The sequence below is a fragment of the Sorex araneus genome, chromosome 4 (genome assembly GCF_027595985.1).
Source record: "Sorex araneus isolate mSorAra2 chromosome 4, mSorAra2.pri, whole genome shotgun sequence".
NCBI classification, from domain to species: domain Eukaryota; kingdom Metazoa; phylum Chordata; class Mammalia; order Eulipotyphla; family Soricidae; genus Sorex; species Sorex araneus.
In genome coordinates, this window is record NC_073305.1 from 187,993,344 (window position 1) to 188,016,673 (window position 23,330).

The 23,330-nt window shown below is 46.1% G+C and overlaps 1 protein-coding gene and 1 long non-coding RNA gene across 7 annotated transcripts in view; one reads left to right on the forward strand and one right to left on the reverse strand.

The window, feature by feature from the left end:
- Window positions 1–237: 237 nt before the first annotated feature.
- LOC129404256 (uncharacterized) lies at window positions 238–6,304 on the reverse strand. The gene is made up of 4 exons (XR_008629795.1): window positions 5,931–6,304; window positions 5,372–5,422; window positions 4,433–4,691; window positions 238–1,551 (listed from the first exon to the last, which is right to left on the reverse strand). It is a non-coding gene; the product is annotated as an uncharacterized LOC129404256 (long non-coding RNA).
- Window positions 6,305–7,696: 1,392 nt separating this feature from the next.
- The window catches only part of QKI (QKI, KH domain containing RNA binding), a 152,745-nt gene continuing 137,111 nt past the window's right edge, over window positions 7,697–23,330 (forward strand). For 3 of the 6 annotated variants that reach the window (XR_008629810.1, XM_055136237.1, XM_055136236.1), the window contains exon 1: window positions 7,699–7,968. Coding sequence is in view for 5 of the 6 variants with exons in the window: in XM_055136237.1 (XP_054992212.1) it covers window positions 7,827–7,968 (142 nt within the window). In the remaining variant the exon portion in view is untranslated. Of the gene's footprint in view, window positions 7,969–23,330 lie in introns of all 6 variants that reach the window. The other 3 variants (XM_055136235.1, XM_055136238.1, XM_055136234.1) reach the window with 2 other exon arrangements.

Sequence of the window (23,330 nt, forward strand, 5' to 3'; positions counted from 1 at the left end):
CTGTGTGTTTCTCCCCAGCCATTCAAACAAGCAGTAATTGAAAGAAGATTCTTGTAAAGCATTTAAACAGCAGGAGCAGGGGGTGGGGGCTGGAGTTCTACCTTCAAGGAATTTTGATGTTCTCCCTGTAAGTTCTCAGGAACTCCAGAGGCCATTTATTCGTGCCCACTTTTCATTCAGGTCGAAAACAATAATAAAAATGGAGGTGTGGCTGTGATCCTTTGGAAATGATAACAATTTATGATTTTCAGTGAAAGGTCTTGTCAAAGGGAAACAAAATATAGATCATGAAATGTTAATGAGTACAGAACTGGACACTTGAGACTTTATTTTCTTAAATTTTTCTTTTTACACCCGAGACTTGAAAACACATTTCTGGACCTCCCGAGCAGTCACTCGGACCTTTCTCCAGCGGCCCCGCCCCACCGGCAGCCATCCAGGCCTGCAGCTGGGTGCTCGGGCTAAGGACGCGGTGCCGCTCAGGCCTGTCTGCAGCAGAGCGTGCGGTGTCCAGGGCCGTGTCCAGTGATGCATGGGAGACCAGGCAGTGCTGGAGTGAGCGGGGCAGGGTTGGGCGCAACCATGCACCCCATCCCCTTGAACTGTCTTTCTGGCCCCTGGGTTATTCTGGTGTGCGGGTGGGGTGGGTCAGGATATATCCCGTGGTGCTTGGGGCTTACTCTTGATTCTGTGCTCGGTGATTTCTCCCAATGGGGCTCAGGGGACCGTATGAGATGCTGGGATTGAACCCAGGCTGGCCCTGTGCAAAGCCAGCACCTTCCCCATTGCCTTATCTCTCTCACTCCTAATATACATTAAAGCACCTTCCCTACTGCTACCACAGGGATGCCACAGACACAGATCAAATGGCAATAATGTCTCTCTGCCAATGTAGATGAGACCATTTCCAACCTCAAACGGCTTGTGGGCAGCTGACTGGGTTTGATCCCGGAGCCCTGTCAGGAGTGATCCCTGAGTGAAGAGCCAGGAGTGAGTTGTGAGCACTGTCAGTGTGGTCCCTGGACTGAAAGAAACAGAAAGGTTCCATGCTGCTTCCAGCGTCGTGGGGCAGTGCCCGCTTCTGCCTTCCACGCATGGGTCCTTTTCAACAGCCGGCACAGCCGTGTCTTTCTCCACGTGACCCAGCGGGTGGGCGAGTGTGATGTTGAAAGGGTTCAGCAGGACCATGGAACAAAGTCTCAAAGGATGACTGTGTGGTCACCACGGAAGGAGCCCAGCTCTGGGGACACCCACATGTCGCTCACTCTGCAGGTCTCTACAGCGTGATAGAAGCTGAGCATGCCACTGAGCTCACTCCGAGTCCCCTCCCTGGTAAACCGGGCTGACGACTGACGCAGTGCCTGGCAGACTGGACAGAATCACGAGCGCCCATCCCGGGAGACTCAGTAGGAAGCGTATGGATTCAGAGAAATCAAAGGAAGAACAGGACACCCAGACTGTCAATTCAGTCTTAGGAAAGCCCCGTGACACTGGAGTCCACGTGTGGGATGCACGCAGACGTTTCTTTCCATGCTTCTAAGGTGTTTACTCCTGTTGGTTATTTAAAACTCGTTAGACCATGAGCCTAACTGTATCTGCATTAAATGAAACCAACCAACCAACCAACCAACCAACCAACCAACCAAAGCAGCTCATCACAGGTGCATCCCAGAGGCGCCAGATCCCAAGGAAACCAACGGGCACTTCCGGGGAGCACTACCTTCGCCATCTGAACCCCGGTTCCGTCTGAAGCTGACGAAAGCAAATCCATTTTTTAATTCATGTTCATATTCCTAACAATGGTTTTATCCTTAGTGTCTGTTTAGCTGTGGAATGGACACTGGCTCCTGGGCCACCCAAACCTGTCCTGGCTGAGAAAATCTCTGCCACTCGGGTTTCTGGGAGACCCAGAGTTGCTGGAGTCCCACTGCCAGTTAACAGGGAACCTCCGAGTGCCACGCCCTTGGCTCAGCTCCATGCTGTTACATCAGCACCTCTCACATTAGTGGGGTCACGCTGCAACGGCTCTGAGAAATGTGTCTTCATTTGGCAGATGTGATCTTTGCACTAAGAGATATAAATATGCCTCTCTGGGAGGAATCAGATTACTATTTTATTGATTCATTTTCTTGTATTTAAAGAAATCCCCAAGGCTCTTCACTCACTAAGCCTTCCGTGTGCCATTCTGAGGCCAACCCAGCGTGGCATCTATGGCTCTTTGTAGAAATTCCCCCAGGAAGCTACTCCGTGCCCCTTTTCCGTCTTCAACCTCAGCCTGTTTACTTTGCCTCACCCCGGCAGACAGGCTGAGCTGGAGTGTCCCTGCAGACAGCCCTTCTGCCTGTCACCTTCTCACAGGGTTCTGACTGGGCTCCCTGCCGTTGTTAGTTGGCTTTTTGTCTGGATGCTAGAGAGTCTAATACCTGGGCTTGCTGGAAGTGCCTCAGGGTTAAAGACAAGTATAACAGGTACTTCTCTGTTGATTAAGATGTTCACGCTTAAACTACGTAATGGTAATGTCTAATCTTTTAAATGCCGCTTGATAAATCATCTGGTAACTTAGAAGAATACTCCAGAAATGTATTGACAATACATTTCTCAAAGGAAAACTTCGAGATTCAGATTTGAAAATAGGGTCCTGAGAGAGAGCACAGAAGCGGCTTGCCTTGCTCCCCACTGACAATGCCGGTTCGATGCCTGGTACTGCATATGATGCCCGAGCAGAGGCGGGAGTGAGCCCTGCACCACGCTGAGTGTGGCTCTTCCCTGCAAAGATTAGGGTGCAGTGAGGGCTCTGCCACTGAGAGCCCTTGCAGAACCAGACCATGATCTTGGACTCTGGGCTCCAAAGTGGAAATACATAAATTTACTTTTATTTATTTTTGTTTGTTTTTGAGGAGGTCACACCCAGCAATGCACAGGGGTTACTCCTGGCTTTGCACTCAGGAATTACCCTGGCAGTGCTCAGGGGACCATATGGGATGCTGGGAATCGAACCCGGGTCGGCCGCGTGCAAGGCAAACCCCTTACTCGCTGTGCTATCACTCCAGCCCCTAAATTTACTTTTAATAAAAATGATTTTAAATGATCTTAGGGACAAAAAGTCATCAAAGACTTTCTTTTCAAAGAAATAATTTTTAAATCCAGGGAAGATTTTTTTAGTTCCTGCAAGAATTCCATGATGATGAAGAACATGTTTGGAAAACTAGTGTTCTGTTAAGTGGCAAGAGTGGCAGTGAGCGTACAGAGCTAATCACATTTAAGACCACAGGAAATATGTTTCCATCCAGGGTGCTTGATGATGGATGTCAGATGTAGAACCATATTTAGTATCAATGTATTAGGTGACATTTTTCACAATGCAAAACAGTGATAAAGGTCTTCAACCAGAAACTTGCCCGTAATATGTTAGGGATGTTGAAACATGTGAAACATGATTCAAGAGCTCTTACATGGTACTACTTAGGTGTTTTTTTTTTTTTTTTTTGTCTTTTGGTTCACATCTGGTGATGCACAGGGGTTACTGCTGGCTCTGCACTTAGGAATTACGCCTGACAGTGCTCAGGGGACCATATGGGATGCTGGGAATCGAACCCAGGCTGGCTGCGTGCAAGGCAAATGCCCTCCCCGCTGTGCTATCGCTCCGGCCCCCCTGTTTAGGTTTTGAAGCCTCGTGAATGCAAGTGAGGATGCCGAGACTCCTGTCCTCCTCACTGCATTTCTGCGGTGATGGATCTGAGTTGTGATGATGCTTGCTTTGATGCACTTCCCTGTGGCTGAGGCAGTGGGGGAAGGAAAGGGGGGTGCGCGGGGGCTTCCTGCCCCGCTCCATTCAGGATGGGCTTGGCTCCCTCAAGCCTGGCCATCTCTCCTCTGCAACCGGCTGCTGGTGCTCTGCTCCAGTGTGAAATCCTTTGGGGAACGTCTATTTGCTTACTTGTGAGGGGCCCAGGCCAGCAGTGCTCGTGCCGCTGTCACAGTCTTCTGTTCTTGAGCAGCTGGTCCTGGTGGTGCCAGGGCTACACTGATAGGTGTTTGAGCGCCCACAAGGCACTGGGAATGACTCTCAGGGCCTTGGCCATGGTGTGCGCCCAACCACGTGAGCTAACCCCAGCAACCACGTGACCTCTGAATCACTTTTTTTTCTCTTTGGGTCACACCTGGCGATGCACAGGAGTTACTCCTGGCTCATGAACTCAAATTACTCCTGGCGGTGCTCCGGGGACCATATGGGATGCTGGGAATCAAACCCGGGTCGGCCGCGTGCAAGGCAAACGCCCTACCCACTGTGCTCCAGCCCCTCCTGATCACATTTTTAACGAGTGCTGAGAGATAAGCGATTCTAGGTGTTGGGAATGCCACAAGAGAACCAAATCGAAGTCCTTGCTTTCAGCTTACAGAGAAGGCAGAGCTGAACGGCCCTTAAACTTACCTGGAGGAAACCAACCCGACGAGATGGATGCTATGAAGAGAGCTGAAGGGGAAGAGATTTACCAGGGGCTGTTAGCACGTGTGTGTCCCACGTGTTCTTCCTCACTGGGGGTGCAAAGGGAGGCCTTCTCAGGCAAGACGTGAGAAAACATGGGAGCCAGGCGTGCAGATGTGGAGAGGGAGGGGCTGGCAGGAAACCCGAGCAGAGTGCTGGAGCACAGCGCCGGCCTGAGCGGTTCCAGAAGGCCTGAGCACAGCGACTGGGGAACAGAGAGAAGGTCAGCCAAGCAGCAGGGGCCAGATCACGGGATCCGGCAGCTCGGGAGGGCGTGGTTTCTGTCTCTGTCCCCCGATAAGAAACCACCTTTAGGTAAGAGGAGTGGGCAATGTCCACCTGGAGGGGACTGTCGGGCTGTTTTCTCTGCAACGGGAAGACAGAAGGCTGGCCAGCAGCGGTCTGCTCCGCTGACAGAGGCAGGCCGACAGCGTGGGTGAAAGTCTCTCCTGAGGGACCTGTAAAGGTGAAAGGGTTAAGGAATGACTCAAGACTCGTGAGGGTCTAGAGCGTTTATTCAAGGCAGAGTTGATGCTTATGTACTTTGCAGGGGAATTGAGAAACTCGTAGGTCACGTACACAACGTACACAGCAAATGGGCAGTGAAGATAGGGGGCTTGTGCGTATAACCATTAACTTACACATCCTTGACAATTTGATCAGAGTGAGAGCAGGAACAGAGCTGTCAGCCCTAACTGTTTTCATTGTGGCTCGATATCCTGTTAGCGGGGGCTCGTGAACGTCTGTTTTCAGTCCCTCTATTGAGGCAGGCGGAGGTCATGCAGAGATCACAGGCTGTGGGAGAGGGGCCTAAGACTTCTCGTCCACGGCTCCCCACAGCGGACCCCGTGTAGGAGTCGTCTGCCCTTGGTTCTTGACTCTTACGTTTGCTTCTGGAGATGTAAGATCCAAACAGACCCCATCAGCCTGCAGTTCCTATGAGTCAAACATGGATGAACATTACCAAAGGCTCAACCTGACTACGGGACAGGGTTAGAAGGGGCAGAAAGACATGAATGTAGAAGACAGAGGTCTTGAACCCCAGAACGTAGTAAGTCGGCACTAACTTCTTTCCCTCTGGGTTTCCCCTTCTGTAAACTGGAAGAGCAGCACAGTGCAGGGTCTTAGACTAAATGAGATGTACACATCACTCAGCACAGGGGTTAGTTTATTAGATAAGTGAACCAATGAAGAAGGGGTTTTCAATCTTTTTTTGGAGGCAGACAGCTCATGGTGTTCAGGGATCTACTGGTGGGCTTGGGAGACCATCTGGGATGTCCAGGATGGAACAGGGCTGGCAACATGCAAGGCGAGTGCCCTATCCTGGGGCAGTATCACTCTGATCCCAGGGTTCGAATCTTTTAATTAGCAGCACAAATGAAGACGGCAGGCCCCAAACCCACGGAAAGCTCCCTGTTTTCCACTGGGCACTGAAGCAACCTACCTTCTAATCGTCTTTAAAAAGACAACAGCTTCCAGGTCAAATTTCTATTTTCCGAATTTAAACAATCCATCCTTTGAGAGAATAAAGTAGGTAAATATTCCACAACTCCATGCTGTGGAGCAATGGTGTTAGAGAACCTAAAAATAATTCAGTGTTAAATGTTTTTGTCTACTAAGGCAATTCCATTTCCTCTATCAGAATGCCGGAGAAGGAAAAAAAAAAATCTCCAAACCCAAACGTACTGTTCTTCAAATAAACAGGGCGGAAGATACTTGCTACTCCAAGAATATTAAAATTCGTGGGCAGCGTTAGCAGGATTCAACACTTAAAGAAAGCGTTCCCAGGAATCAGCTGCAAGCGAATATTTGCCCCTGGGCCCGACCCCCACCTTTCCTTCCCGGCGCCCACGACCCCACGAGCGGGATGGGCGGGGGGGGGGTCCCCGTCTCGGGGGGCTCCCCAGCGACCTCGTCGCCAGGGGCTCCGCGCCCCCGGGAGAGCTGGCGGGGGCGGGTGGGGAATCCTCCCGACGGCGCCGCGCGCGGGCACCAACCGTGCGGGGCGCCGGGGGCGTCCACGCGCGACCCTCCGGGCCCCCCGCGGCGCCTCCAACCGAAACGCGGCGGGAGCAACGGCGCGGCGCGCGCCGCTCCGACAGGTCCTCGCGCGGGCGCGCCCAGGGCCGCCGTCGCCCGAGCCCCCCACCCGGCCCGCCGGGACCGCCGGGACCCCCGGGCCCGGCCGCGCCCCCGCCCCCGCCCCGCCCCGCCCCGCCCCGCGCCGGCGCGCGCAGGCCCCGCCCTCCCGGCCCGCCGGGGCGTGGCCTGGACGTGGGCGGGGCCCGAACGGGGGCGTGGCCTCGGCCTCCGCGCGCGCACGCGCCCTCGGCCCGCACGGCTACGTGTCGGGCCACGTGACGCCCACCCCGAAAGTGCCCCCGTGAAGCAACAGGACGTTAAAAAAATTTTTTTTGGGGGGGGGGCGGGTGAAGGGGCCGGTGGCGGGCGACGACGTTTCCCAGGGAGAAGCCCCCAGACCCCAACCTCCCCCCGGGCCCAACGGAGAGGGAGGGAGGGGCGGCGGCGCCCGCGCGCCCGCGGGGACTCCCCGTCGCCTCCACGCCGCCGCCCGGCCGGCCGCGCCCGCCTCAGAGCCGCTTCGCCGCCGCCTCAGGGCCGCCTCGGAGGCGCCTCCCGGGCCGCCTCGGTCGCCTCCCGGGCCACGTCGCGAGCCGGCCCGGCCCTGCGCGCGGCGCCGCGGCGGGGGGCGGCGGCAGGAGCGCGCCGGGTCGGCCGGGCCCCGTAACGGCCGCCGCCCCCCGCCCGCCCGCCCGCCCAGCCCGGCCGGCCCCGCCCGCCGCCCGCCCCCGGCCCTCCCCGCCCGCCGCCCCTCCCCCCGCCGCCGCCGCCGCCGGCTGCGCCGCCTGAACTGAGGCGAACTCCGCCGCCAAGTGAGTGAGGAGGAGGCGGCGGCGAGGAGGAGGAGGAGGAAGAGGAGGAGCGCAGTCGGCGCGCGGCGGCGGCGGCAGCGGCAGCGGCTCCCGGCGGGCCCAGCCCGAGCGCGGCGGCGGCGGCGGCGGCGGCGGCCCCAGCGAGCAGCCGGCGAGCGAGCGGCGAGCGCCCGGCCCGGCCGCGCCGACTCTCGGGCCGCGCAGCCTCGCGACCGCGCCGGGGCCCGGGCGGGCGGCGGGGGCGGGAGAGGCGGCGCGCGGCGGGCGGGCGGGCGGCCCGGCCGGGAGCGCGGGCGGCAGCGCGGGCGGCGGCGGCGCGGGGGGGAGCCCGGAGCCCGTCCCGAGCGGCCCGCGCCCGCCGTCCCCGCGCGGCGCCCCGGCCGCTGCCGTCGCTCGTCGCTCGGCGCTGGGGCGCGGCGGGCCGAGCCGGCGGCCGCGCCTGGAATATGGTCGGGGAAATGGAAGCGAAGGAGAAGCCGAAGCCCAGCCCGGATTACCTGATGCAGCTCATGAACGACAAGAAGCTCATGAGCAGCCTGCCCAACTTCTGCGGGATCTTCAACCACCTCGAGCGCCTGCTGGACGAGGGTGAGCGCGGGCGCCTCAAGGACGCCGCGGGGCGCGGGGGGCACTTAGTTGGGAACTTCCCGCACGGCGCCCGCGCCCGCGCCGCCGCCGCGAACAAAGGGCCGCGCGCGCCCCGCGCCCCCCGCGCGCCCCGCGCCCCGGGGGTCGCCGCGGGGGCCCCGCCGCGCCCCGCGCCCCCCGCCGCCCGCCCGCGGCCCCTTTAAGCGGCGCCGGCCCCTGTTTGCCTTGGCACGGCCGGCGCGGTGCGGGCAGAAAACTTTCTGGAATGTCAGGAAAAAAAAAAAAAAAGGAAAGGGAAAAAAAAAAAGGCAGCAGAAGGGAGAGAAGCGCCGGGCAGCCCGCGGCGCGCTCCCCGCGGCGGGCGCTAAGGGGCGCCAGGCGGCCCGCGCTGACCTACATTCCCGCGCCGCGACCCCCGCGCCGGGACCCCCGAGGCCGGGCGGAGCTGCGGAGCCGGGCCGGGCCGCGGGGCGCGCGGCGGGCGGGAGCCCCCCCCGGCCCCCCTCACGCCCCCGAGCGCGGCCCCCGGAGAGTCCCGCTGCCTCGGGGGCGCCGCGGCCGCTCGCCGGCGGGCTGAGGCGCGAGGCGCCCCCGGCCGCGCGACGCCGAGCAGCCGCCCCCCGCGCGGGGCCGGGGCCGGGGCCGGGGCGCTCCCCGACGTGTCGCGCCTGGCGCGGGGCCGGGCTCGGCCGCGTGTGTGCCCCCCGCCCCCCGGAAACGGGCCGGCGCGGTGTCCGCGCGCGGGGCTCCCGCGGCCGGCGGGGGAGAGAAGCGCCCGCCCGGGCTGCGGGCTCGGGGGCGGCCGCGGCGCGGCTCCCGGGCGGCCGGCGGGGCTGGGGCGTGCGGTTGTTTTTTTCTCTTTTTATCAGACCCGGACAAACAGGCAGGAAAAGGGACTATTTTTCAGTGTGGCCCGAGCCGCTTCCTGCCATTGTCCGCCGTCCTATAAACTGCATTGGACGCGAGAGAAATACTGACTCCTGAAGCGCAGCACGTTTTCGGGGGCCGGACGGTCCGATTCCCACACCTGGCAAGTTGCTCCTCACCCCTCTGCGGCGTGCCAGTGTCTAATGACGACTCGTGTTGGTGCCTGGGAATTGCATGTTCCCTTACATGTGAAAAACGGTTCTAAAATTTTGAGTTTATTGTTTTCCCTGTGACGAGCTTAGTCGAGGTGAGAGATTCGAGTTACGGTGGACGTAGTGTCCAGGGTCTTTTACTGATGTTACACACAGCTGCATTCTCAGGTGCCCTTCAGAAGTGCTAAAAAATTGCCTGTCCATTTGAGATTTTTTTTTTTTGTCTGATGAGAGATTTGGGATTTATATGCGGCACATTCTCTTAGTTGGCCAAACAGCTGGACTGCTTTTAGGTGGAGCACTTCAAATTCATGCCGAGATCACCTTTAGCCTATATTATGACTGGACTGTGGACAGTGCCTTTGATTCGTCTGTTTCTGGGCGGTGGGTTGGAGGACACGCAGATTTCCCTCTGAAGTGTCTCTAGCACGATTACTTCTTAAAGTCGTGCGTAACCGCCTGGGCTTTGTAGACCCCAGCCTCGGCTCTTAATTCCAGTTCTTGAACCCTTTCACTGAAGATAGAGAGGCGCTGAAATGAAACCGGTCTCTGACTGCTCCCTTGAGGGAGTGGACCCGGGACTGGCCAGGGGAGGGGTGAGTGAATCTCTGCAAGTATTGTTTTTCTCCTTGATTAAACCTTGCTCTGTCATGAAAATGAAACTTAAGTAACAACATAACTTGAATGTAATGCCGTTGTCTTGAAATATTTCAAATTAGAATGAGAACATAAAAAAAAATCAAATAGATTTGACCGAAAAGCAAACAAAAAAACCCAGTCAAAAGAAAACGAAGTAAGAAAGGGTCCTAAAATCAGATTTGAGTTCTCAGTCTTTTAGGGAGAGGAGAGGTTAGAGACACCAGTGGAAAAAATAAACGAATCAATCATCTGGTTCATAAGAAAGACTAGCCTAAATCTTTTGGTTGTGATTGTGAATATCTGAAAAATAAGTGTGTGGTTAATAAAAAATGAGCAAAACATGTTAGGTTAATTTCTGCATTAATGATATGAAAAATATTTTTTCATTTAAAAATTTTTGGTTATAATTTTTCTTTTTTATTTCAATTTAATTTCTCACCCTGCTTTCTATTAAAAAATATTTTAAAAGTTGCCTTATTGTTAACAATTTCCTGTTTATTTCCATTTCACCTTTATTATTAAAAGTATCATACTTAAAGTTTTCCTATAGTTAAAGTTTTTCATTTTTTCTCTTCAGATTTTGAGTTTTAGTCCACACCTCGTGATGCTCAGAGATTATTGCTGGGGCTTTTTTTCAGAGATCACTGTTGGTGGTACTCAGGGGGCCAGATGGGGTGCCGGTGGGTGTGTGCCTTGCCCAAGACAAACTCCCTCCCTCTTGTATTATCTCTCAGGTCCATAGATTTTTTTTCTTGAGAAACCTTGCTTGTTTAGCAAAGCATTGGTTTAAAATGGTATGGGAGTAATCTTGTTTCGTTTCTAACTATCCTTTCTAACGGTTTTAGGACCTTCAGTCCCAAACATTGTTGACTGTACAGTATCAATACTTGAGCAAACATAAGCAGCAACAGTTTTTGCTTTGAACACCAGTACAAATTACTATTACTATTAGTGCATGTATTTAAGAGGAGGATACCAATATGTAATCTGTGGATCTCTCCATTCTTTTTTCTCCTCACTTAGGGAGTCTCACCTACCATGTAATTAGGAAAATTGATGATTCATTTCATAGGTCATTTGTTCAATGTTCATTTTGTTCGTTTGCAATTGAACTCCTCTGCAGACGGACCAAATATTCTGGATAGGGCATGCATGCATACATACTATGAGTCAGAAGTTGAATCATTTCTCTTTTAACTTTATCCAGTTTGCTTTGCAGTAAAAGCCTACTTCCAAGGGTTTAACATGATTCTGTTAATAGAAGTTTCTTTTTTCTAATTAGTTGCCTTTTCTAGTGTGTTCCGGTAGGTAGATCTTAAATGGTTTTGAGAGGATCAAGTGAAAACAAGTCACTTTAATTTATTTTATGGTGCTCTTGTACACATTACATTTTTGTTACTATCCATTCACTGGTCACTGTCTTGCAGATGGAAGTGCATCAGTTTTCCAAAACAGTGGTTTTGGTTTACTTTTTAAGGGAAATATGTTCCAGTGATAAAGGACATAAAATATAACACCTACCTTCCTCATCTCTTTGCTTTGACTGGGCCTTTGCTGGAATGTGATTCAGATGCTTCTCTTTTGAGGTCAATATGAAGATAGCTAAGGACTTTTGTTTTTGGTATTAACTGTATTACATCAACGTGATCATAGGAGAAGGTAGCTTCTTATAATCCCACTGGAATGACATTTTAATTTATTTGAGAAATTCTGTGTAGTTAATACAAATTGATTTTGGTTTATGATGGTGTAATTACAAGTGAAACTTGCCTTTCTAGGTTATAATTGAAATGTGCTATGCCATTGCTGGGTTTTAGCTTTTCACCACAAGAAACAGTGCCCACTGAGCAACTTCTGCAGGTGCTATGGCAGTGTGGTAACAAATGTTTGATGATCTAGATCTATTTTAAGGACTAGAGGGGAGGTGGGGGCGTGGTGTAGGGGTGTACTTCTTGGGTAGGTCATATAAAGAATTTTTAATTTGAATAGATAACAGTGTTCACTTAGAGGATTAATAGTACGTCATTATTTTCTTTGGCCCCTTTTTTTTTTGATATCAGTATAGTTTTATGTGAATTTTAAGTACTTTTTTTTTTGTTGCTTTTTGGGTCACACCCAGCAATGCACAGGGGTCACTCCTGGCTCATGCACTCAGGAATCACCCCTGGCGGACCATATGGGATGCTGGGATTTGAACCCGGGTCGGCCGCATGCAAGGCAAACGCCCAACCTGCTGTGCTATCACTCCAGCCCCTTACGTACATTTTTTAAATGTAATTTTAAGTACATTTTTTAAATGTACTTAAATGTACTTCGTATATTTTTCCCTTAATGAGAACATTTAAGGAGTGCTTATATCCTTTTGAAAAATTGGCATTTCAGATTCTGGAAAGACACTATGGGGTTAAGGTGCTTGCCCTTGCTCACAGCTGACATGGGTTCGGTCCTCAGAACCACCTAACGGTCCCTGGAATCTTTCTAGGAGGGATCCCTGAGCACAGCTGAACATTGCTGGGTGTTTCCCTGAAACAAAACAAAAAAACCCCAAAATTAATGTTTCAGTTTGGGGGCCCCAAATGGCTTGATTGTCTGTTGCAGTAAGATATTTGCAGTTTTATTTTCAGTTACTGAAAGCAAAGACAGCTTTAAACTTTTCATAATACATAGTTTGTTTTGTTACTATGACTTTGTTAAGAAGTTTCACTATAAATATAACCCATGTCAGATGCTGCTCTCTAGTTATCATGTTTAACATTGTGGTATTATCTCAACTCTTTCTATGTCTGTCCTCTTAGAATTAGTTACTTGAAAATGTTCACTCCATTTGTTGCCTGGTATGTGTATACTCTCAGATATTTGTTGTATTAATAAGTATGTTAATGCTTTTCCTTCTTTAAAATATATTTTTTTTCTCTTTGGCATGGGTGGGACTAGCCAATTGTATAATAATTGGTGGTTATTTTGGACAGTTAAATACAGCTTAAAATATTTGTAGTTATTCTCAGGAAACCTAATCTTAATTTTACTACTTCTGGTATGAGAATTTGAGAGAGAAAATAGATTTACCTATGTAGTAGTTTCTATTCAGTTGTTATGCACAGTCTTATCAATCCATAAATAGGGGGAGCTATCAGAGTTCACCTTAACCCCTGAAAGTTTTGCACTTACAGAATTATATAGGCAGACCCTGACCCTAGTGCATTGCCTATAAGAGTCAACACTCAGCCCATCCTTAGGTCTTGTACACTTGTACAAAGTACTGTCAGTGGAATAGTTTCTTTGTTCCTAATGACTGCTTTGATGTGTTCAAGATAAGTAAGGCTATTCGAGTGGTTGGAAGCTCACATGTGGTAGTTACTATAATTTTAAACGTAGGTAAAGTTGAGATGATTTGAAAGAGTGTGATTAGAAGAGTGATTTTTTTTTTTGTCAGCTATAACTCAATCCCTTTAATATACATTTTTGGTTTTAGCTTGAATGTTTAAGTATACTTTTTTTTTGTCTTAGCCCAAATGTTTAAAAATAAATTTGTATGAGTTTTTATCGAAGGTGTAAGAATTCTTAATGAGTAAATGACTATACTTAATTTTTTTTTTAACCGTTTCCTTAGTTTTCTTGAAGCTCACACTCTAGTTTTGAAATCGGGCAGTCTTATCAAGTCTAATGATAACAATAGTTTATGTTCACAGTGTTGTTTCATAGAGTGATCCTAACCTATATCTTCCATTATAAACTAAATTTTGCAGCTTGAGCGCTCAATCAGTTTGCCATAACCATCCTTCCTTCCCTCCTTCCCTCTCTCTCTCCTCCTTCCTCCTGTGTTCTAGGCCTGGCTCTACCCAGGATTTAACTGTGCTCAGGGACCAATATGGTGCTAGGATCAAATCTGGGTAAGCAACATGCATACAAGGCAAGTGCTTTAAACCTGCTGTGTTATCTCTCTGACCCAAGTTTGCTGTAATATTTCTATCACATTATTTACCATAACAGCAGATTTTGTTAGTTTAGATGCGTTTCAGGGATACTGGCATGTCAGAAAAATATTAAAATGCAACTTAGGTTATATAATCCTATATGATGTGACCACAGTAATAAGATTATATGTGCATATGCACACGTGTCATAAGTATTATGCATGCATATCAAGGGAGACATACACTTGAGGGGAACTGGCCTTGAAAGCCTTGTGAGTCCTAAGGATGGTGACATGCTAGAACAAAGAAGGCTTTAGAAGTAGTGAACTATCTGGTCGGTCCTGGAATCAAAATGATGTTATTTGTGTGTGTATGTCAGTGGAAAAGTGAAAGGGATTTTAAGTAAATATTTAGGGCTTTCGTGCAGGACAGACAGGTCATGAAGACTGGGCTTGCTCACTGTGTACACTTGCAAATTCTTGGGTCACCCCTGGACTCTAAGGCAACTCAGTAGTTTAATAGGAAAAATTAGTCATACATATGTACATATTTCCTCAGTGTTTAATAGAAAAATTAGTCGTACATATGTACATATGTCCTCAGTGTCTGAAGCCCATTGCTGGTGAAACTTGGCCAATTTGGTCAGTACTTTGGTGTTAGGGCCTTGCCAGGTGATGCTGCTTGGCCCCAATGGCGCTTCTTGCTAGTGGTGCTGGAAACTGCCAGAACCACACCTTGTGGGCTCCGGGATGCTATATAGTAACAGGGACTGAACTTGTCTCTTTGCACCTCCAAGGAATGTACTCCTGATCCATCTCCTTGATCCTTCCTTTTTTTAAGTTAGGAGAAATAGAAAAGTTGATGTTTAAAAGCATTTGAACCCCCAGCCCCTCAACGGTCTTCATATTTTATAGGGTCTAAAAGTTGTTTTATAAGGAGTATTTGGAGAGATGTTGGTAGGAAGAAGAAAAACTGGAGTAAAGGTAAAACTTTTGGCCAGGTGCAGCGCCAGGGCACTTACCTTGCATGTATGTGTGTATGTGGCTGACCCAGGTTTAATCCCTGACAATTGAGCCCTACTGGGGCTCCTGAACATCAAGCCTAGAGGAAGCTGTGAGCCCTGCCTGGTGTGGCCATCTACCCCCCTCCCCCCCAGACCCCCCCCCCCACGTCATAACAAGCAAACACACAAACCAAACTTAGAACCATTTGACACATTTCTTTTTAGGTGTGGTTGGCAGGTGATAAAAAGTAATGTTTTTAGAAGCACACAACATTCCACAGCTGCAAGGGACTGAGCATGGAGGCTGCTGTCTTCATTTCCTAGGTACTGAGATGTAGGTCTGGAGAGGGCTGTTTTAGAGCACAAGGCATCAGTTCTGCAGTTTGTCCTCAGATCTGCCTTCTGGTGTCATTTGTGAATGTGTTACACCTCAGGTAGAGCTGGGACTGCTGCTGTTTCCCATGTCGGGAATAGCAAGAAGATAAAGCTATTTGGGGATTTTGCTAGTTTTGTGGGTATTGTTGAATTTGTACAGAAACAGATCAGTTTTTTTTTTTTAATGTGGAATAGCCTATGTCAAGAGGCTAAGGGGAAGAAATTATAGGCCTTTTAGAGTATTTCACTGATTAACTTCAACTTCTTGGTAACCAAATGATAGAGCCTTAACTTTTTAAAGAAATAGCATATGAAAAATAAATTTAGGGTGCATTTACTATTGCTGTTGCTGCTGTTATAGGTATAATCACTATTCTTAATAACTACTCAGGAGAAAGCTTAACAGTTTTAACTGGAAGATTTGATGCAAAGCTTTAACATCGAGTCAAGAGTGTGTACTTGCTTCCGCTTAAGATCAACGTAGTGCTAAGAGTCCAGTGATTTAACAGGTAGGCTTCTCCAAAGAGTGCCAGTAGGAGGTAGATGATGAATTGGACAGAAATGGTAGCTGCGCTAGGTAGGTAGCCACTACATCAAATTCCTGATGCCTGCTTCTGGAGCAACTAGAGTCAAAAGAATTAAGTGTAAACCACAGGACTTTGCTTGCTGTGTTAAAGTAATTGTATCCCTCTGACAGAATTGCTATTACTTGATAGGTTAATAAACTTTTTAAGGAAAAAAAATAAACCAGATTCAAGTGTAAATTTCTCGGAAGTGAACTGTATCTTACCTCCAGTGTTGTTGCTACTATGTCATTGTTGCTGTGATACTCCTTTGATTGTTACCACAGCTATTCATGTGTGTGTGTGTTTGTGTGTGTGTGTGTGTGCACGTCTTGATAAAGGTGAAAAGCAGTTTGCATGTGTGTGTGAGGCCATGCGCTAAGGTTTTTTCGACTAGTAGACCTGGCATCTAATCGTGACTGCCGTTGCCTAGTTTGGTGATCTTGGATAAGATATCTAAATTGTAGGGGAGCCTGAGAGATTGTATATCAGGTAAGGCATTTGCTTACACGTGGTCGACCTGGGTTCCATCCCCAGCATGCAGTATGGACCCCCAGCCCACCAGGAGTGATTCTCGAGTGCAGAGTCTGGAGTAAGCCTTGAACATAGCCAGTTTATACTGCCCTACCCTGTGCATGTCTCCACCCTGCCCACCAACAAACAAATATCTAAACTCTGAATTTCAGCTCATTTATCTGTTTCAAAATATTCAGAAGTCAGTGTTATATGCACATGAACTTTTCTCAAACTAAAAGGTAGCATTTTCTCATTTTTGTCTAGAAATTTTCAGTTTTGGTTAGGATGGACAGTAGTTACGATAAACACAGCAGCTTGTAGAAAATGACAAAGAGGGAAAAAGGACAAAGGCAGGTTAACCACATGGAATCAGTTTTTATGTACAGGAGAATTATTGCTAGCATTCATCTGATAGTTCAGAACACACTTTGTGCAGAGGGATCTCAGAAGGTTTTATTGAGAATTCTAACCTAGTAGGTAGGATCTCTTGAGATAAGGGGGAGAAAGGACAATGTCCTAGAAGGGCAAGTGTACTAGTGTCAAGAGTGACGGGAAATTGAAAGACCAAAGAAGTGTGTATAGTCTTACATTGGGATGGCTAAATGCAAATAGGAAAGTGCAGTATGTCAGACACCCTTGTGACATAGTGGGGTCCAGTTGATCCACAGATTACTTTGTAACCCGGTGATGTGAAACTTTCATTGTCAATAAATATTTCCCTGTACTATATACGGAAAGTATATATACAGAAAGAAATACAGAAAGGGTATTTCTGCTTTATGATTTCTTTAAAGACATGTTCTTTTCTCTAGCTTTATTACAAGAATACAAGAACACACATTCATGCAAAATATGTCATGTTTATCATCAGATAGGCTTCCAGTCAATAGCAGGCTGGTAGTTTTGAGGCGCTGAAATTGTACTTGAGTTTTGACTGGAGTGGGCTGGGGGCAGTGGGCAGCTCCCCTAGCCCCCTGTACAAAGGTCAACTATATTGAGAATGTCGAGGAGATCCAAAAACCCAGGTTTAGGTCTTTATGTGACTGGCCTGGTCTGCTAGCATAAATTGCTTTAATTTTATTCTGAAAGTTGTAGGAAAATATTGAAGGTTTGGAATATTTTGGGGTGTTATAATGGAAATTTTGGATCAAACAAGATTATATTGATTTTTTTTTTTTTGGGTCACACCCGGCAATGCACAGGGGTCATTCCTGGCTCATGCACTCAGGAATTACCCCTGGTGGTGCTCAGGGGACCATATGGGATGCTGGGATTCGAACCCGGGTCGGCCGCGTGCAAGGCAAACGCCCTACCCGCTGTGCTATCCCTCCAGCCCCAAGATTATATTGATTTATTTGGGAGTAAGGAAGTAGAAACTGGCTGTAGTTAAGTGATTAGGACTTTGAGGAAAAGCATATTTTCTCATTTAATTAAATCTCCTTTTGTATTTTAGATTTAACTTCTTACTTAAGATTTAAAACATTTATTTAAAACCTGTGAATTTGTCCTTATCCATAGTTAACTGTTTATTTTGAAGTATTGGGAGCATGTGGTATTCATTTGTTTAGCTGTCATTTTTCACACTGCCCCCCCCCCCCCCCCCATGACTCTCTGATCTGTGTCCTGTCTCTCCACTGTATTGAAAGTGAGATCTAAAAGACTGAATTGTTTTCAGAGTCTTAGGCAATGTGGTGTGTCTGATACTGCATGACTCTGGGGTCACAGTTTCTGAGTCCATCATTAGTTAAGACTGATAGTTGAATCTGAGTGATAGTGATAGGCTGGTCTTTTCATGTAAACTTTGGTAATCCTTTGAAAGATAGTTTCCTTTCACCAACAGTGAGAATGTTGTTATTCCGAAATAAATTCCTAATGGAAAAAAGCCAAATTGGTTTATTCTTGTTAACTTTCGGTTAGCAAAGTAAAGGACTGGTTTTGCTAGCTCTCTCTCAAATGGTGACATGAGTCTTCTCTTTTTCTCTCTTCAGGGATCATCATTAAGGGCTTAGGGATTTTTCAGACTTACTGTCAGTGACAATTTTTATTTTATTTTTTGATGTTCAGTTGTCACAGTTTTGGCCAGTGTAGTACTTTAATTGGCTCCGGTGGCTTGAAATCTTCCACACTTATTTTTTTGTTTGTTTGTTTTTGGGTCACACCCAGCAATGCACAGGGGTTACTCCTGGCTCTGCACTCAGGAATTCCTCCTGGCGCTACTCAGGGGACCATATGGGATGCTGGGATTTGAACCCGGGTCGGCTGCGTGCAAGGCAAATGCCCTACTCGCTGTGCTATCGCTCCAGCCCCGAAATCTTCCACACTTTCTGGGACCCATTCTAACCTTGAATCTTTACTGTCCCACTGCTAGAATGAGCTATTTCTTCTTTATCTTCTTTTTTTTTAAGTGTAAATAGTACTTAAGGGATATGAATTTAGCAGGGAATGTTTATTGTTGTCAGAGCTACTACCTCCAGGTGGTTTTCTGTGGATGGCTGGAGGGTATTAATTTTATAATTCATAAGTTGGAGTTTGTATTTTCAATTCAGTTTTAACATTATATTTAAACTTTACAATTTTTTTTCTGCCAACACCAAGCGGAGGTCTCTGAAAGTAACAGGATTGCTTAGTTACTTTATTCTAGAATACAAAGATAATACTTTTAAAATAATATTACTAGTAATAGCAAAACAGCAATTGTTGAAATATTTTTAAACATTTTAAACAAGTTACAAATTATAGATAGTGCCTGTTCTAATTGGAGTTTTGGGCTTTATATAATGAAAAAAAATCTTTTTCACCTTTTGCTGTTATTATTCTGTTTTGTGATTTTTTTCATTAATCACTTTCAACCTATCTCCATAAATTAGAGAAATTATGCATATATTTAAAAATGGATATATGGGGATATGATCCAAAAAGATATATAACTTATACGGGGAAGGTACTTCTCTTTTGACTAGTTCTTATTATCTGAGCATGAAGGGTAAGGGAGAAGAAAACATTAGCAGACATATATCTAAATGTAGTGAATTCTTCTGAATGGTGTCAAAGAATGAGAATAGTTTTGTAAGCTTCTTAAGGTCTAACCTGTAGAGAAAATTTCTAGGAAGAAATTTCATTTTTAGTGTAGTTTAAAAATCTCTATGGTAAAGTGTTTTTTTTTTTTTTTTAAGAACTTCTTATAGTGAGAGTTATGTTCCAGCAGATGGAGTTATTAGTACACAAAACATAGTGCTTAGTGATCAAAATGTGTTGAGAAACAACCCCTTTCCCAGAAGAGGAAAATTTTCTTCTTTAAATTGTAGGAAAAGAGTTTAGGAATGTTAGAGTAACCATTCCTGAACTTAGTGTTTGGAGAGGTGAGAGCAGGTCAGTCGAGATAATTCTTTAAAGAGCTTGTCTTTTTAGGGGAACATGTGGAATATGTAAAATATAACTGGTTTAGGACATTGGATTGATTACAGCAATTTTCTTTCTGTTTTGTTTTTAGGCCGCACACAGCAATACTCAGGCTTTACCCCTGGCTCTGTACTCAGGAATTAACTGACAGCGGCTCAGGCCAGCGTAGGGGTGTGGGGATGAAAACTGGGCTGGCGTTGTGCAAGGCAAGCTCCCTACCTGCTGTGCTGGAGCTCTGGCCTGGGGACCACAGTTTTCTAAAATAGACTTTCAGACTTGCAGTAAGCTTAGTCATTTGCAGAAGATTTTTGTTTGTTTTGGCAGTGGACTGAGGCAAGTCTGTTTAAAGGTAGCTAATTGGTAAGTTATCTAACCACGTGATTTGTTTATTAAAGCACGTCAATAGAGAAGTGTGCCATAGTTTACTGTCATATGAAGAGAAAGTCCTTTTGGAGGTTATGAATTTATCATGGCAGTAAAAAGTTATCAGCAGTAAAAAGGTAATCTTATCTCACTTTATTGTTGCACTGTGTGGCATTCCATGCTGGGTTTTTTTTTTTTTTGGTGTGTGTGTATTAGACAGATATGTATTTTGCTTTGAAATTTGACTTGCAGTTGCTGGGAAAGTAGTGCTTTTTAAAAAGTTCCTTCTTTGGTGTAATTTGGAAGTTGTGTTTCTGTTATTAACGCATTTCCTAATTGTTACTTTTTTTTTTTTAGTTGCCAAGTCAGGTAAATTCCTTCACATTCAGTCACTTAGACTTGAACTCAGACAATTCCATTCAATTCAGTTCATTCTGTTGGTACCTTTATAAAGATTAATAATAATTTATATTTTACCTTTTTCTCCCTTTACCAATTCTTTTTCTCTCTTAAGTATTTCTAAAAGGTAGAATGTGCAGATATTTTCAATTTTTTTTGTCAGTAGGAAGGTTTGTGAGTTCTGATTCCTGGCATGGCATGGTCGGAAGAGGCTGGCAGAGAACTGTTACAGCATACAGTATGAAATGTTATTTTCCAGGGAAAGGTAATTTTGTGTAAATATCTTCAGGGCAGTTTCTTGTAGTTTATAAGAAGTATTGCTTTCCCTTACTAGTCATTAGAATTGTTGTTATAATGAAGACCTAAGTACATTTATTGTAATTTTTTTTTTTTTGGCTTTTTTGGTCACACCTGACGTTGCACAGGGGTTACTCCTGGGTCATGCATTCAGGAGTTATTCCTGGTGGTGCTCAGGGGAACCATATGGGATGCTGGGAATTGAATCTGGGTGGGCTGCGTGCAAGGCAAACGCCCTACCCGCTGTGCTATTGTTCCAGCCCCTATTTTAATTTTAACAGTAAGTAATTTTCATCTAATTGGAAAAGAAAAGCTAAAGGCCATCATAATCATCATATAATTATCAATAATTTGATGATTATCATTCCAAATCAGCATTTGGCTGAATTTCATTCTTATTTTTCTTTTTCTTATTTTTACTTATGACTATAAGAAAATTGGGTCTTACTGTAATACCCTCTTTGGATTTTTTACTAAATTGCATCCTAAGCATTTTCTCCTGCCATCATTTAACTGTTCTTTATTGGATATACCATATTGCTTTCAGAAACTTTTGATAATGTCAGTGATTTCATTGTCTAAAAAGCTTTAGTGTTAGAATATCTAGGCCCATGAATATCAAGTAAAATGCTGTAATTGGAAACCAGCATTTTATGTTGCATACCATTTTTTGAGTAATGTCAGAGTTGCTTACATATTTTAGTGACAACATTTATAAAGGATTTTTATTTTTTTAATTTGGATACATACTATATTAGTAGGGTGAGGAATACAGCAGAGTTTTGAATTCATTCCTTACCTTCAAGTTGTTTGAGGGAATAGTAGTATTACTTAGCATAAGCTTATTTTAAGAGAGGACTATAGACTGGTGCTAAAGAGAACATTTGCTCTAAGTTAGGGACGTTATAGAATGCTTCAGAGGAAGTGTTCAGAGGAAGTTTCACTAGTGAAAGAGATGCTGAATTTAACATGTGCTAACATGTCAATATCCAGAATCTGAACTCAAGAAAGTTAAATTGGTTTTTGGCAATGAAATTCTGAAATTACTCAGGAAAGGAACGCCTCTTTTCTTTCTATTCTTTTGGACACTGTGTGGTAGTGAAAGTTACATGGAGGGAAATAGAGGATTATAAGTGTAAACACCTGTGGGTCCTAGGGGAAGGAGGGCTTTTAAAAATATTTATTATAAAAATGTTTATTATCAAATAATTGTTGGAAATCTAACTCTTCAAGATTGCTGAACCATTTGATTGAAGTAATCTTTGGGGGGAAAAAGGTCGTTTCACTTAGTTTGGGATTATTCCTAAACTCCCTTCAGAAGGAAGCAATTTCTGGCTCCTTTCTGGCTATGTTTTTAATGATTGAGGCAACATAACAATACTGAATTTTCTTTCAAGTGTTAGTTATTTACTGGAGTTGCTGTAAAAGAAAAGTAATGGAGAATCCTGACAGCCTTAACTGTAACTTGCTTTAAAAGACGATATATTCACCAAGACGTGTTGTTCTAAAATGCCTGGTTTAAGTCTAAACATTTTAAATTGGGGGCTACTGAATTATATCGTGGTGCAATTAGATATGCCAAAAACAGTAACAACAGGTCTCACAATGGAGACATTACTGATGCCCGCTCGAGCAAATCGATGAGCAACAGGGTGACAGTGACAGTGACTGGATTATATAAGGTAAAGAGGAATTGTGACATTTTGAAAAGAAAAGTATTTAATTGTTTAATATTGAAAGGTAGTGATACAGGTGATTATGTGAGGATACCAGGAACCAGTTTTTCCCTATGAAATTAGATTTTAATTTATGAATATAATACCTCTTCTTTTTTCTGTTAGAGCAACTATTCAGTCATAAAATGGAGTGTTTTGTTTTGTTTTGGGACCATACCTGATGGTGCTTAGGGATCACTCCTGGCAGGACTTGGGGACACTCTGGTGTGTGAGAATCAAGCTCAGGCCAGCTGCCTACTAGGCAAACCCCTGTACATTGGGCTATGTCATAGGTTATGTTGCAGCCTTTGGAAAGGTGGGGTGGAAGGTGAGGACTACGAGCGAGGATGCTACAATAACATTTCATTTAGAAAGCTCAAAAGAATTCTATTCTGAAAGTCTCCTACAGTTTTGAGTTTTAAAAGATGAAGTGGATCTTAGAGGTCATAGTTCATCATTTCGTCACATACCTAAAAAGCGTTTATCTGCATATTGTGTTAAGAAATTTTGAGGACCAGAAACATGATTTCAGGAATGGGATCTCCTTAGGCACTTGTGACAGAGAATGTCTTTGAGGCACCATGTTTGCCTTTGGGCTTGCCCTGCTGCAGAGAGTTACGTCATGACTGGTAATTGGTGTCATGCAGTGAATTTCTGATGTGGTATTAATTATGTTAAATTTTATTTCATTACTTAAAGTATCCGCTTAAGTTACTTTTAACTTTTCCTTTCTCCTAAGGATAAAATTAAGCATCGGATGCACAGGGTGGTAACACTAAGTCAAACCAGCGGTAGAGGCTTACTTGGGTTCTGATAGTCTGCACTGGTATTTCCAGTCTGATGTCTCAAGTTCCAGTGCGTGTTTGTATAAGAACCTTCACTATCCATATTTCACACAATGTAAGTCATTTAAAATCAATAGAGTAAGCTGCTTCCCTCATTTTCTTAGAGATTAGATCTTTTGTCTTAGAACAATGTAATTATAGTTGAAGACTAGGGTAAGTGAGACAGCTTTTTGGTGTATTCTGATTCCTTTTTTCAGCTTTTCTGTCACTGCTATACAAAAACTTGAACAAACGTGTGTTGATATTATGGGCAGG